Raw genomic sequence first — 15765 nt, 5'->3', positions numbered from 1 at the left:
AGGAAACAGACGAAAGAAATGGCCCAACCCACCCCCATACACATGTATATACATACGTCCACACACGCAAATATACATACCTACACAGCTTTCCATGGTTTACCCCAGACGCTTCACATGCCCCGATTCAATCCACTGACAGCACGTCAACCCCGGTTTACCACATCGCTCCAATTCACTCTATTCCTTGCCCTCCTTTCACCCTCCTGCATGTTCAGGCCCCGATCACACAAAATCTTTTTCACTCCATCTTTCCACCTCCAATTTGGTCTCCCTCTTCTCCTCGTTCCCTCCACCTCCGACACATATATCCTCTTGGTCAATCTTTCCTCACTCATTCTCCCCATGTGCCCAAACCATTTCAAAACACCCTCTTCTGCTCTCTCAACCACGCTCTTTTTATTTCCACACATCTCTCTTACCCTTACGTTACTTACTCGATCAAACCACCTCACACCACACATTGTCCTCAAACATCTCATTTCCAGCACATCCATCCTCCTGCGCACAACTCTATCCATAGCCCACGCCTCGCAACCGTACAACATTGTTGGAACCACTATTCCTTCAAACATACCCATTTTTGCTTTTTTTTTAACTTTCTAAAATGGGAAACAGAAGAAGGAGTCACGCGGGGAGTGCTCATACTCCTCGAAGGCTCAGATTGGGGTGCCTAAATGTGTGTGGATGTAACCAAGATGTGAAAAAAGGAGAGATAGGTAGTATGTTTGAGGAAAGGAACCTGGATGTTTTGGCTCTGAGTGAAACGAAGCTCAAGGGTGAAGGGGAAGAGTGGTTTGGGAATGTCTTGGGAGTAAAGTCAGGGGTTAGTGAGAGGACAAGAGCAAGGGAAGGAGTAGCAGTACTCCTGAAACAGGAGTTGTGGGAGTACGTGATAGAATGTAAGAAAGTAAATTCTCGATTAATATGGGTAAAACTGAAAGTTGATGGAGAGAGATGGGTGATTATTGGTGCATATGCACCTGGGCATGAGAAGAAAGATCATGAGAGGCAAGTGTTTTGGGAGCAGCTGAATGAGTGTGTTAGTGGTTTTGATGCACGAGACCGGGTTATAGTGATGGGTGATTTGAATGCAAAGGTGAGTAATGTGGCAGTTGAGGGAATAATTGGTATACATGGGGTGTTCAGTGTTGTAAATGGAAATGGTGAAGAGCTTGTAAATTTATGTGCTGAAAAAGGACTGATGATTGGGAATACCTGGTTTAAAAAGCGAGATATACATAAGTATACTTATGTAAGTAGGAGAGATGGACAGAGAGCGTTATTGGATTACGTGTTAATTGACAGGCGCGCGAAAGAGAGACTTTTGGATGTTAATGTGCTGAGAGGTGCAACTGGAGGGATGTCTGATCATTATCTTGTGGAGGCTAAGGTGAAGATTTGTATGGGTTTTCAGAAAAAAAAGAGTGAACGTTGGGGTGAAGAGGGTGGTGAGAGTAAGTGAGCTTGGGAAGGAGACTTGTGTGAGGAAGTACCAGGAGAGACTGAGTACAGAATGGAAAAAGGTGATATATATATATATATATATATATATATATATATATATATATATATATATATATATATATATATATATATATATATGCGTGTATGGGCGTTTCCTGGCGCTACCTCGCTGACTTGGGAATCGCCGATCAAGTATAAAAAGTAGAATGAAATATTCACACACACACACACACACACACACACACACACACACATATATATATATATATATATATATATATATATATATATATTTTTTTTTTTTTTTTTTATTATACTTTGTCGCTGTCTCCCGCGTTTGCGAGGTAGCGCGAGGAAACAGACGAAAGAAATGGCCCAACCCACCCCCATACACATGTATATACATACGTCCACACACGCAAATATACATACCTACACAGCTTTCCATGGTTTACCCCAGACACTTCACATGCCCTGATTCAATCCACTGCCAGCACGTCAACCTCGGTATACCACATCGCTCCAATTCACTCTATTCCTTGCCCTCCTTTCACCCTCCTGCATGTTCAGGCCCCGATCATACAAAATCTTTTTCACTCCATCTTTCCACCTCCAATTTGGTCTCCCTCTTCTCCTCGTTCCCTCCACCTCCGACACATATATCCTCTTGGTCAATCTTTCCTCACTCATTCTCTCCATGTGCCCAAACCATTTCAAAACACCCTCTTCTGCTCTCTCAACCACGCTCTTTTTATTTCCACACATCTCTCTTACCCTTACGTTACTTACTCGATCAAACCACCTCACACCACACATTGTCCTCAAACATCTCATTTCCAGCACATCCATCCTCCTGCGTACCACTCTATCCATAGCCCACGCCTCGCAACCATACAACATTGTTGGAACCACTATTCCTTCAAACATACCCATTTTTGCTTTCCGAGATAATGTTCTCGACTTCCAAACATTCTTCAAGGCTCCCAGAATTTTCGCCCCCTCCCCCATCCTATGATCCACTTCCGCTTCCATGGTTCCATCCGCTGCCAGATCCACTCACAGATATCTAAAACACTTTACTTCCTCCAGTTTTTCTCCATTCAAACTCACCTCCCAATTGACTTGACCCTCAACCCTACTATACCTAATAACCTTGCTCTTATTCACATTTACTCTTAACTTTCTTCTTTCACACACTTTACCAAACTCAGTCACCAGCTTCTGCAGTTTCTCACATGAATCAGCCACCAGCGCTGTATCATCAGCGAACAACAACTGACTCACTTCCCAAGCTCTCTCATCCCCAACAGACTTCATACTTGCCCCTCTTTCCAAAACTCTTGCATTCACCTCCCTAACAACCCCATCCATAAACAAATTAAACAACCATGGAGACATCACACACCCCTGCCGCAAACCTACATTCACTGAGAACCAATCACTTTCCTCCCTTCCTACACGTACACATGCCTTACATCCTCGATAAAAACTTTTCACTGCTTCTAACAACTTGCCTCCCACACCATATATTCTTAATACCTTCCACAGAGCATCTCTATCAACTCTATCATATGCCTTCTCCAGATCCATAAATGCTACATACAAGTCCATTTGCTTTTCTAAGTATTTCTCACATACATTCTTCAAAGCAAACACCTGATCCACACATCCTCTACCACTTCTGAAACCACACTGCTCTTCCCCAATCTGATGCTCTGTACATGCCTTCACCCTCTCAATCAATACCCTCCCATATAATTTACCAGGAATACTCAACAAACTTATACCTCTGTAATTTGAGCACTCACTCTTATCCCCTTTGCCTTTGTACAATGGCACTATGCACGCATTCCGCCAATCCTCAGGCACCTCACCATGAGTCATACATACATTAGATAACCTTACCAACCAGTCAACAATACAGTCACCCCCTTTTTTAATAAATTCCACTGCAATACCTTCCAAACCTGCTGCCTTGCCGGCTTTCATCTTCCGCAAAGCTTTTACTACCTCTTCTCTGTTTACCAAATCATTTTCCCTAACCCTCTCACTTTGCACACCACCTCGACCAAAACACCCTATATCTGCCACTCTATCATCAAACACATTCAACAAACCTTCAAAATACTCACTCCATCTCCTTCTCACATCACCACTACTTGTTATCACCTCCCCATTTGCGCCCTTCACTGAAGTTCCCATTTGCTCCCTTGTCTTACGCAATTTACCTCCTTCCAGAACATCTTTTTATTCTCCCTAAAATACTTCCCACGTATTCCTCGCGTGTCGTAGAAAGCGACTAGACGGGACGGGAGCGGGGGGCCGGAAATCCTCCCCTCCTTGTATTAACTTTCTAAAATGGGAAACAGAAGAAGGAGTCACGCGGGGAGTGCTCATCCTCCTCGAAGGCTCAGAGTGGGGTGCCAAAATGTGTGTGGATGTAACCAAGATGTGAAAAAAGGAGAGATAGGTAGTATGTTTGAGGAAAGGAACCTGGATGTTTTGGCTCTGAGTGAAACGAAGCTCAAGGGTAAAGGGGAAGAGTGGTTTGGAAATGTCTGGGGAGTGAAGTCAGGGGTTAGTGAGAGGACAAGAGCAAGGGAAGGAGTAGCAATACTCCTGAAACAGGAGTTGTGGGAGTATGTGATAGAATGTAAGAAAGTAAATTCTCGATTAATATGGGTAAAATTGAAAGTTGATGGAGAGAGGTGGGTGATTATTGGTGCATATGCACCTGGGCATGAGAAGAAAGATCATGAGAGGCAAGTGTTTTGGGAGCAGCTAAATGAGTGTGTTAGCGGTTTTGATGCACGAGACCGGGTTATAGTGATGGGTGATTTGAATGCAAAGGTGAGTAATGTGGCAGTTGAGGGAATAATTGGTATGCATGGGGTGTTCAGTGTTGTAAATGGAAATGGTGAAGAGCTTGTAGATTTATGTGCTGAAAAAGGACTGATGATTGGGAATACCTGGTTTAAAAAGCGAGATATACATAAGTATACTTATGTAAGTAGGAGAGATGGCCAGAGAGCGTTATTGGATTACGTGTTAATTGACAGGCGTGCGAAAGAGAGACTTTTGGATGTCAATGTGCTGAGAGGTGCAACTGGAGGGATGTCTGATCATTATCTTGTGGAGGCTAAGGTGAAGATTAGTATGGGTTTTCAGAAAAGAAGAGTGAATGTTGGGGTGAAGAAGGTGGTGAGAGTGAGTGAGCTTGGGAAGGAGACCTGTGTGAAGAAGTATCAGGAGAGACTGTGTACAGAATGGAAAAAGGTGAGAACAATGGAAGTAAGGGGAGTGGGGGAGGAATGGGATGTATTTAGGGAATCAGTGATGGATTGCGCAAAAGATGCTTGTGGCATGAGAAGAGTGGGAGGTGGGTAGAAAGGGTAGTGAGTGGTGGGATGAAGAAGTAAGAGTATTAGTGAAAGAGAAGAGAGAGGCATTTGGACGATTTTTGCAGGGAAAAAATGCAATTGAGTTGGAGAAGTATAAAAGAAAGAGACAGGAGGTCAAGAGAAAGGTGCAAGAGGTGAAAAAAAGGGCAAATGAGAGTTGGGGTGAGAGACTATCAGTAAATTTTAGGGAGAATAAAAAGATGTTCTGGAAGGAGGTGAATAGGGTGCGTAACACAAGGGAGCAAATGGGAACTTCAGTGAAGGGCGCAAATGGGGAGGTGATAACAAGTAGTGGTGATGTGAGAAGGAGATGGAATGAGTATTTTGAAGGTTTGTTGAATGTGTCTGATGACAGAGTGGCAGATATAGGGTGTTTGGGTCGAGGTGGTGTGCAAAGTGAGAGGGTTAGGGAAAATGATTTGGTAAACAGAGAAGAGGTAGTAAAAGCTTTGCGGAAGATGAAAGCCGGCAAGGCAGCAGGTTTGGATGGTATTGCAGTGGAATTTATTAAAAAAGGGGGTGACTGTATTGTTGACTGGTTGGTAAGGTTATTTAATGTATGTATGACTCATGGTGAGGTGCCTGAGGATTGGCGGAATGCGTGCATAGTGCCATTGTACAAAGGCAAAGGGGATAAGAGTGAGTGCTCAAATTACAGAGGTATAAGTTTGTTGAGTATTCCTGGTAAATTATATGGGAGAGTATTGATTGAGAGGGTGAAGGCATGTACAGAGCATCAGATTGGGGAAGAGCAGTGTGGTTTCAGAAGTGGTAGAGGATGTGTGGATCAGGTGTTTGCTTTGAAGAATGTATGTGAGAAATACTTAGAAAAGCAAATGGATTTGTATGTAGCATTTATGGATCTGGAGAAGGCATATGATAGAGTTGATAGAGATGCTCTGTGGAAGGTATTAAGAATATATGGTGTGGGAGGCAAGTTGTTAGAAGCAGTGAAAAGTTTTTATCGAGGATGCAAGGCATGTGTACGTGTAGGAAGAGAGGAAAGTGATTGGTTCTCAGTGAATGTAGGTTTGCGGCAGGGGTGTGTGATGTCTCCATGGTTGTTTAATTTGTTTATGGATGGGGTTGTTAGGGAGGTAAATGCAAGAGTCTTGGAAAGAGGGGCAAGTATGAAGTCTGTTGGGGATGAGAGAGCTTGGGAAGTGAGTCAGTTGTTGTTTGCTGATGATACAGCGCTGGTGGCGGATTCATGTGAGAAACTGCAGAAGCTGGTGACGGAGTTTGGTAAAGTGTGTGGAAGAAGAAAGTTAAGAGTAAATGTGAATAAGAGCAAGGTTATTAGGTACAGTAGGGTTGAGGGTCAAGTCAATTGGGAGGTGAGTTTGAATGGAGAAAAACTGGAGGAAGTGAAGTGTTTTAGATATCTGGGAGTGGATCTGTCAGCGGATGGAACCATGGAAGCGGAAGTGGATCATAGGGTGGGGGAGGGGGCGAAAATTTTGGGAGCCTTGAAAAATGTGTGGAAGTCGAGAACATTATCCCGGAAAGCAAAAATGGGTATGTTTGAAGGAATAGTAGTTCCAACAATGTTGTATGGTTGCGAGGCGTGGGATATGGATAGAGTTGTGCGCAGGAGGATGGATGTGCTGGAAATGAGATGTTTGAGGACAATGTGTGGTGTGAGGTGGTTTGATCGAGTAAGTAACGTAAGGGTAAGAGAGATGTGTGGAAATAAAAAGAGCGTGGTTGAGAGAGCAGAAGAGGGTGTTTTGAAATGGTTTGGGCACATGGAGAGAATGAGTGAGGAAAGATTGACCAAGAGGATATATGTGTCGGAGGTGGAGGGAACGAGGAGAAGAGGGAGACCAAATTGGAGGTGGAAAGATGGAGTGAAAAGGATTTTGTGTGATCGGGGCCTGAACATGCAGGAGGGTGAAAGGAGGGCAAGGAATAGAGTGAATTGGAGCGATGTGGTATACAGGGGTTGACGTGCTGTCAGTGGATTGAATCAAGGCATGTGAAGCGTCCGGGGTAAACCATGGAAAGCTGTGTAGGTATGTATATTTGCGTGTGTGGACGTGTGTATGTACATGTGTATGGGGGGGGTTGGGCCATTTCTTTCGTCTGTTTCCTTGCGCTACCTCGCAAACGCGGGAGACAGCGACAAAGTATTAAAAAAAAAAAAAAAAAAAAAAAAAAAAAAAAATATATATATATATATATATATATATATATATATATATATATATATATATATATATATATATATATATATATATATATTCTGTAATCACTAGTACATTTACATGCCAAATAATCATCTCTTCCATTTGTCTTTACAGTAATCAGCCGGTGCCCTGCCAGAGCTCCACCATTCCGCAACTCAACTTTGGCCCCTGGCGAAGCTAGAGTTCCTAGCTCTTCACTCACAGAAGCACAGCGACACCGCCATCTTTTTCCATCCCTTGGCCCCTGGCGGAGCTCTACTCTAGCCTTCGCTTAAACACTCACTCACACACCACCAGGTTGTTCATGCCTTGGTATTTTTATTTTTTTCATCGCTGCTGACTGTAATGTATTGGTGTGTCATATACGTATGCATGTGAGTGCATATGTTTGTATGTTCATAAAGACACGCACACATACACGTGAGACTCAAACATATGCATTCACTAATATGTATTTTGCTAAGATATGATATATGGTAGTTTCACAGCAGTGATAACCATGATGTACTCGTGCTGTTTCTTGTTGAATAAATCGTTTTATTGAGTGTTTGCTTTGATTTTCCTTAAGGAAAGGAAAATAGATGTGAAATGAGATTAATCTTAAGTCATACTGTTATGATCAGTACCGTATAATCGACGATAGGAAGAATGCAACTACCTCGGATTATATTGATGATTATCTATTTCATGGCTTCGGATAATCCTTCTCTATTGATCAGAGGCCCAGTTGTTTTCCATGTAGAATTTGGAGTCACCATCGTAGGCCTTACCCTTATTAGAACGTACACAGACCTCGTTGATCCGTTACCAGCACCCCACCTCGTTAGTGTGTTGTGGGAAACACGCATGGTCTCAGTAATCAATAAACTGCAAGACGCTGCGACCAAGTTTCTTTTCATTCTTCAAATATACTTCACTATTCTTGTAGTTATGTATAGTTAGCTCATGCTAACCATTAACTGGGTCCAGGCACCTGCCACTCACAGATCTGAGTCTATACATGACCGAATGGAGTTGCAATTAATGGTCTTCGCGTTATTACTGCTGGTAAGTTTGAGGCAGGACTGCTCTCCTGCAGTGGGAGAGAGGAAAGAAAGGGATTATTTTGGCAAGGACAAAATCACCGCAAAAGTAAGCATTAAAGTAGAGATTTGTCACAGGGAAGCATTCATATTCTTCATAGACTGGTTGATATCACCTTTAGGCTTAATGAAGAGAGATTTCAGTGACTTCCCCACTGATCGAAAGGCATGATAGTGATGCTCGATGGTATTTCTTATGGTAACCTGCAACACCTCCTCTGGTTATCCAGGCAATTTCATGTAATTTCACACATACGGCGTTTTCAATCTGAACTTATTAAGTTCAAGTATATCAAATGGGAATATCACAAGGCAAGGCTTCTGGATGTCCATGTAAATAGTGGAAAACTGTGGCTATCAATTCTCGATATCATAAATTTGTTACTGACAAAAAATGGGATTTTGGGAGACGTGTCAATTTGATTGGCAGGCAAGGAAATAACAGTTACATACGGAAGAACATATACAAACGATTCGAATGATTCCTATGGCCGAACATCATCATCCTGATGACCCTTAAAAGAAGCTGTGTTACCCAAAGTTCATTCTTGCTGCCAGGAAGGAGGGAGAGCTACTTGCTGATATTTCAAATAAGGACGGCGAGAATACAGTCAAAATAGATCAAATCTAACTACAACGATTGATGATAACGAACATCATCTGACCCGCAGTTACGCTACGGGACGTTGTTTTTTTTTAACTCTGTGTCTTGTTATTCCGATTTTCACTTTAGCAGCAACGTTAGACTAAACCACATCCACGTTGTCACTGTTATTAAGGCTGTAATAGAGAAGAAAATATTTAAATTCTTTGATTCATATAAGTCATACAGTGTTGCTACATTTGGCAACAGACAACTAACTACTCCATCTCTTATAACAACAACATTTTCAAAGAACATCCACTGGTGATATTCTTTCCTATCCTACTAATGTCTGGTCATCATCCCTGAAAGATTTGGGAGAATCGTGTGTTTGCCCTTGACATATCTAAGGCTTTTGACAGGGTGCGGCATCGGGGTATCATCTCTAAGCTCCCCTCTTCTGGCTTCCCTCCCTCCTGCCGATCTATCTCTGTGGTTGTTGATGGATCAACCTCCTTCCTTTTCTGCAACAGCAGCGGTGTCCCTGAGTGTTCTGTCCTTATTCGCTGGCGACTCAACGCTGCATTCATCCACATTCTGTTCCCTCTTCTCTCATTCTATCTGCATTTTGTCTTGACACAGCTTCCTCAATAGACTCGACTTGGACAGGATATCTTAGTGGGGTATACAAAATCTTGTTAAATTTAATGCCTACAAGACCCAAATTCTACCCATATCTCTATCGAAAACTCCTCACAACTCTTGCCTCTCCTTTGACAGTTCTGTAATTTCACCTCTTGACTCATTGAGTGTACTTGGTATTACTGTAACATCCACTCTTTCGTGGAAGCCCCCACATTACGGGGATAGCTAAGTCTGCCTCTAAAAAACTGGGTGTCCTGTTTAGATGTCGAAACTTCTAAATAGTTGCTCCGTTTATACAATGGATTGTTTTGTCCTTGTATGGAGTATTGCTCTCACATTTGAGGTGGTTCTAACTCCATATCCTTACATGGCAGAGTCGAGTCGAAAGCAGTCCGACGAATGAGCTGTCACAGGCTGGCTTCCAAGCTTAACCCCCTTGCCCTGCTCCGCAGTGTTGGTTAACTTTCCCTCTTCTATGGTTATTACTTTGGTTTTTGCTCCCGAGAGCTGCTGATTGCGTGCCCCCACCACTAGCTGGACCACGCAATACTCGGCAAACTACTGCGTCACATGAGTATTGTGTGGCCATCGGCAACTCAAGGATGGGCCGCTTTGATACTTTCTTCTTTACCGACACATCGAAAGCTTTGGAACTTTCTACCTTCTCATTTCTTTCCTAATAGCTTTAATCTGGCACATTTCTAAAGACAGGTCTTTCACGTCCTTAAAACTTCGTAAATACTTTCGCTCGTCTTTTCTTTTTCCGTTTCATAATTCTCTCCATATTTGAATTAAGCCCCGGCCTTGATGTGAACCTGCCACTCCCGATTAGATTGTCGGTGACGATTCCCTGCCTCTCAACATACGACGCCAAAGCTACAGGATCAAAGCAATTAAAAAACAAACTGACGAAGGACGAAGGAGAGCTCTAAGGAGAGAAATAAGATGTGAGCAAGAGAGATAAGCTAACGCAGATTCCCAGCTTATCTGTAAGTGATCAGTCAACAGAAAAACTCAGTGGATATAGCAGATACCATTGGCCAAACTGCCTGTAGTTCGGCCAACTGTGACCATCGCTTTTTACATCATAAGAAGTTGGGTAATAAAACAGCTCAGACTTTGCCATAGAACGCTATACGACATGTAAAAAAAAGAATTCAGTATAGAAATACTCTTTGCCCTGAAATCCTGTAGAGGCACGTCCGTGGGAACCGTCCAAAACATCCTACAACATAACACACCTGACAAAAGACAGCTAATCTGCTTCATGCCTTCTGATGACTTGTAGACCAATAGGACTTCCCGAAGGCACAGTGCTTCGCGCACGTCGGCGTCATCCCAAGCAAAGAAGGGAGACTTCACAAACACAAATTCCTTTCTACCTATTAGGGTAACCCGTCGGTTGTGTAAAGTCATGGAGAATGTGGTAGAGTAAATAATGACCTTTTCCATGCACAGTGGATGGATTTATTAAACTCTCAAAAACGAGGCTTCTTCGAATAAAAAGAAGTTCGCTATCTTACATTCATCTCCAAAAGAGAAATCAATCGTAAATTTTCTTGATAATGACAAAGCCAATCTAGATTTAACAATCATATTGCAGCAGACTGAAGCTTGCAGGTTATGTATCCATTGCGGCCATTCATAGGTAGGTACTGAAAGATTTTGTCAAGTTTCTGCTAAAACACGAAACTATGACAATGTAGGAACTTCGAAGCACAAAATATTTGCCATTATCGATTCAAATCGATAGTCGTCTTCAGACCATAAAAGACACCGGTAATATTCCTTTCCTGTTATGGAGCTTGGTTATACAAGACTGATACTTCATTTAACATTTTCTGCGACTTTAAGACCAGAGACTTCCTAAATCTTGTATGGAATACCTTATCTAGTATTTCTTTTTGAGTCTATTTTCATCATGTGGTCAGGTGCAGCTAGTTAGTTAAAGGAAAACCCATTGCTGTAGGCTCAGAATTTTTCCAGGTCACATTCCACTGGGATTGGCCGCTTCTTGTTGCACCAGAGACCTAAGCCGGAACCAGTTGTTCTGAGGCGCTTGGCGTCGAGGGATTTACCATGCCGTTGCTGATTCCGTAATCTGTTTAAGTGAAGTTTTTGGAAAATCCACTGATGTTCACAATTACTCCACGAGCTGAGTTTGTCATATTCACTCAATAATAATTCTTGTGTGAATAGTTTACAAGTCAGTCGTCTGTTTACAGTCAACGCTGTTGTTGTGGCAATATTCAAACTTTTCGTCTTCCCTCCAGTGATCTTGTTCTGTCTGTGATGTTGTTTGCTTCCATGATAATGGCTGAGCGTGTTTATCTAATGTCCGGTGTATGGCTCCTGCCCTGTCTGCGCCTACAACCTGTGTCGTGACTCAAGCCAGACACCTGTTGTGATCCCATTGTGATATGAACTACTAAGAGCTCAGTGTAGTTCCAACCAGACTTGAGCATCTCAGACGAAGGTCACCGCATCTGGAGGCGGTCCTGGACACGCGAAGTCCGAATCAACGCCGCCTTCCTCGCCCATCTACCAGCAGCCACTAAGAACAGGAACGACTTGTCACTGGAAGGATCAAAGGATTTCAAAGAAGGGTGACTCTTTGTGTCCGGGAGCTGTGACGTCAACGCTGCTGTGTCTCCTTGTAATGGCAGGTTGTAAATGCCAGGGTGCGCTTGTCAGCCAGCACCTTGCGCACTGCCATGAGGGGACTGGTGGTGGAGCGAGTGGAGTGGAGTTTGAGGTGGTGGTTACCAGAGTGATGACCACTGCGCGCTCAAGACCAGGAGGGATTGTTGGTCCAGCGAGGAGCAATGCATCTTTCACCAAATGGAGGATAAAACGAGTAAGGCACCTTCATTACTGAATAATTCTCTGAAGATATTTCAAAGTACAGTCGAATAATGTGATTTAAATAGACTTTTGACATTTATTAAAATGATTGATTTTCCTGGTTATCTGCATGATATAGAATGACCGAATTGAAATTGATTGCCTATGCTTTAATTTTGATATATTAGTTATATTTTTACGACTACATGTGCTCGTGGTTGTGATATTGCATGGATGTACGAGAAGACGTCTCCTTTCACAAGGAATCTACCGTAGTTTATGGTGGGAATAAAAACAGTTAACTGTGAGAAATATAAAAGTGTTGGTTCGAACTGATACCATGGCACCATCGCCACACTATCACTACCATGTTTTCACACACACACACACACACACACACACACACACACCAACACACTGTCAACAGAGCCAAGCTCACGGGTGTAGTAGATTCCCGACGGCTTCGACGCCGTTTCTATCTTGACAGTGCCATTTAGTCGACTCTAAGGCTTTAACCTCGCTTGATTCTATGGGAAAAGATGATGCACAAGAAAAAAGCTGTATAATCTTTGAAATGTCCTAAGATGACAGCTGGAAGTTATCTAAAAACATCGATTTTACTGAGACATGCTGAAAATGATGATGATAATTCAGTTGTTGGAACGTATAAGATCAAGTTGCTGATGCCTGAGCCAGAGGAAACCTTCCTTCGTTTGTAAGTAAGGTCAACAGTTGAACGGTACACTTAGAAACTTTACTTACAACCACGCATGACTCGACAGATGTAAAGGTAAATATGACATCTTTGACAGTAATGGGGGAGCGTTACTTTGTTTTTCGATTTTGTGAGGGTAAAAGTGACCCATTATCTTTTTGTAGAGTCAGACTTGATCTTCCATTGTGATTCTTTTATGGAATGTATCACCATGAAAGTCTACTGAATGGAAATGGCGCTTAGGAAATGGTGTATGATGTTGAATGATATCACTGTATCTTTCACTAGAACTGTGATGTGATGCGATGTGATGCCTCTGTGATGTGATGTGATGCTTCTGTGATGTGATGTGATGCCTCTGTGATGTGATGTGATGCCTTTGGATGTGATGTGATGCCTGTGTAATGTGATGTGATGCCTCTGTGATGTGACGTGATGCCTCTGTGATGTGATGTCTCTGTGATGTGACGTGATGCCTCTGTGATGTGATGTCTCTGTGATGTGATGTGATCCCTCTGTGATGTGATGTGATGCCTGTGGATGTGATGTGATGCCTCTTTGATGTGATGTGATGCCTTTGTGATGTGATGTCTCTGGAACGGTGGACCAGTCATAATAGCGAGGATAGCTATCACTGTGACGCCAAGGATGAACCAAGATGACTGAGCACCACGCTCGAGGCCAAAGCATAACCATGTTGGAAATTACCTCCCCATAGGTACGGCTTGCCTCACTCGGGTAGTGGAGTGCGCTGTTGCATCTGAAGCAGGAGACGCACATGACGTTGATTATTAGATCACTGGAGTGGAGGATTCCGAGGGAAAAGGTGAGTTGTCTGGCAAGTCCACAAATCAATATCATTAAAGCAACGGGATGTCCTCAATTAAGAACTTGACACAGTCTTCACGCAGACGCTTGGTGATAGGCAAACGCTCTCTGTTTATGTGAGCAGATCCTTTTTTATCTCCGTTCAAACATAGAACTGGAGGCTGTAGTGGTGGCTTGGGCACTTGAACGCCATAGAGACTTGATGTATGGGTACTAACTGTACTCACGCTGAGAAACCATAGACTTTAAGCCCGCTCGTTCGTGTTTGATCATACAGTCGTTCAGTCGCACCTCTGAGGATTGGAAAACGAGGACAAACACAGAGGTTGGCGAGGTTTCCACAAACGTAACCTCCCGTTACTGCCGTGGTGTAGTTCCCTCGATACTGAGGAAGAGGCAGAGTCTAATCTTTGTAATCGAGAAAGATTTCCAGTTATGCTGTCCTTGAAATGTGTCCCTCTGAAGAACCTCATTATGTTATGGTGTGTTGTAGAGGCTTGCAGGTTGCGCACACGACCAGATAAAGACAGGACTGTCGAGCAACGCAGGGTGATGTATTGCTGGCGAAGGATTGATAAGACTACTGGAGAATCTGTTGATAACAGGGATCTTGTTTCATCAGCGATCCCATGTCAACCTGTGGATAGGGTTAATGCCACCTGTGGAAGGTCCCACCCCAGTGCCTCCACGAAGGGAATCTATCAAACCGGATCTGTGAACATTTTCGTGTGGGCTTTGCCGGATACACACACACACACACACACACACACACACACACACACACACACACGCGCAGCTCTGTGGTAATTCTGATGCCCTCTATAAGAAAATCTTAACTTTCCTTTTTTCTTTTTACGTTAGATATATTCAAATCGTCTCGTCAGCTCTCATCAGGTTTTATCTCAGTTCGAGAATAATTATAGTCACTCGATGCCGCACAGTTTCTATTCAGTCTATATTTCTTTTTGAGTAGGGTGACTAAAAGTGAAGACAATATTCAAAGTAAGGACTCACCAGTAACTTGCAGAGAGTGAGGAGTACCTCCATAGGCTTAAATTCCTATGCCATCACTATAAATAAGAAAAGAAAGTTCGTCTTTTAAACTAATTCTGTTCACTGTGTACTCATTTGGCTTTAGGTCATCGGAAATACCTGAGTCTTTTTTCCTCATTCTCCTTTGTCATCGCGACAGAATTTGCACCATAGCTTGTCTCCTCGTTTTTACCACCGTTGTGTAAAATCTTGCACTTATCGATCCTGAAATTCATTTGCCACCCGTGAGACCAGTCCATCAACTTGCCTACGTCATCTTGAAGGTGCAAACGTTCGACGTCTATAGTCGGTTCTCTTCCCAACTTAGTTTCGTCGACGAACTTTGATATCTTACAATGTAGTCAGTCATGAATGCCATTGATATACATGAGAGAGAGAACTGATCCCTTTGGAGCACCGCTCTGACGTCTGACCGCTCTGAGGCTTGACCATCAAATCATTGTTTACGGACAGTCATATCAAGTCTAACCACCACCGAGGAACATTCCCATCTATACCATGTGAGTTAACTTTTGGTAACAATCTTTATTGAGTCACTTTATCGTATGCTTTCTGAAAATTCTAGATAGATGCCATCAACGGCTATACTGTCATTAAAAGTCTGGTAATATCGTTCAAGAAACCGAGGCGAGATCTGTCACACATACAAATCATCTCGTCGACTACTATCCTGAGAGCCAATTAGGCCTTCGTGATCCTCAAAAGAATTTACAATCTTGTCTCGAATGATGGTTTCCGTAAGCTTACCAACCCGAGACATAAAGCAGATCAGGTAATCATGTTACTTTAGTGTCTGTACCTCAGCTAACAAGATGACAGAGCTGGAAGAATGGTCCATCTTGGCATATAGAATTAGGAGACCGGGGACTTCAATGACGCCGTCTGGTTTTGTCCGTCAGAGCAGCGATGACATCCACGCGGTAAAAGTAGCGAGACTACTCGACATGAAGATAAAAAC

At 42.9% G+C, this 15765-nt stretch overlaps 1 protein-coding gene across 4 annotated transcripts in view; it reads left to right on the top strand.

The window, feature by feature from the left end:
• The window catches only part of LOC139756014 (salivary peroxidase/catechol oxidase-like), a 44568-nt gene extending 36966 nt beyond the window's left edge, over positions 1–7602 (top strand). For all 4 annotated transcript variants that reach the window (XM_071674950.1, XM_071674952.1, XM_071674951.1 and 1 more), the window contains exon 17: positions 7172–7602. In XM_071674950.1, coding sequence (XP_071531051.1) covers positions 7172–7238 — 67 coding nt within the window. In that variant the 3' untranslated portion in view covers positions 7239–7602. The remainder of the gene's footprint in view (positions 1–7171) is intronic.
• The last annotated feature ends 8163 nt before the right edge of the window (positions 7603–15765 follow it).

Source organism: Panulirus ornatus, chromosome 20, assembly GCF_036320965.1.
Source record: "Panulirus ornatus isolate Po-2019 chromosome 20, ASM3632096v1, whole genome shotgun sequence".
Classification (NCBI taxonomy): domain Eukaryota; kingdom Metazoa; phylum Arthropoda; class Malacostraca; order Decapoda; family Palinuridae; genus Panulirus; species Panulirus ornatus.
Note: the sequence above shows the minus strand (reverse complement) of the source record. Positions and strands in the feature narration are given on the sequence as shown.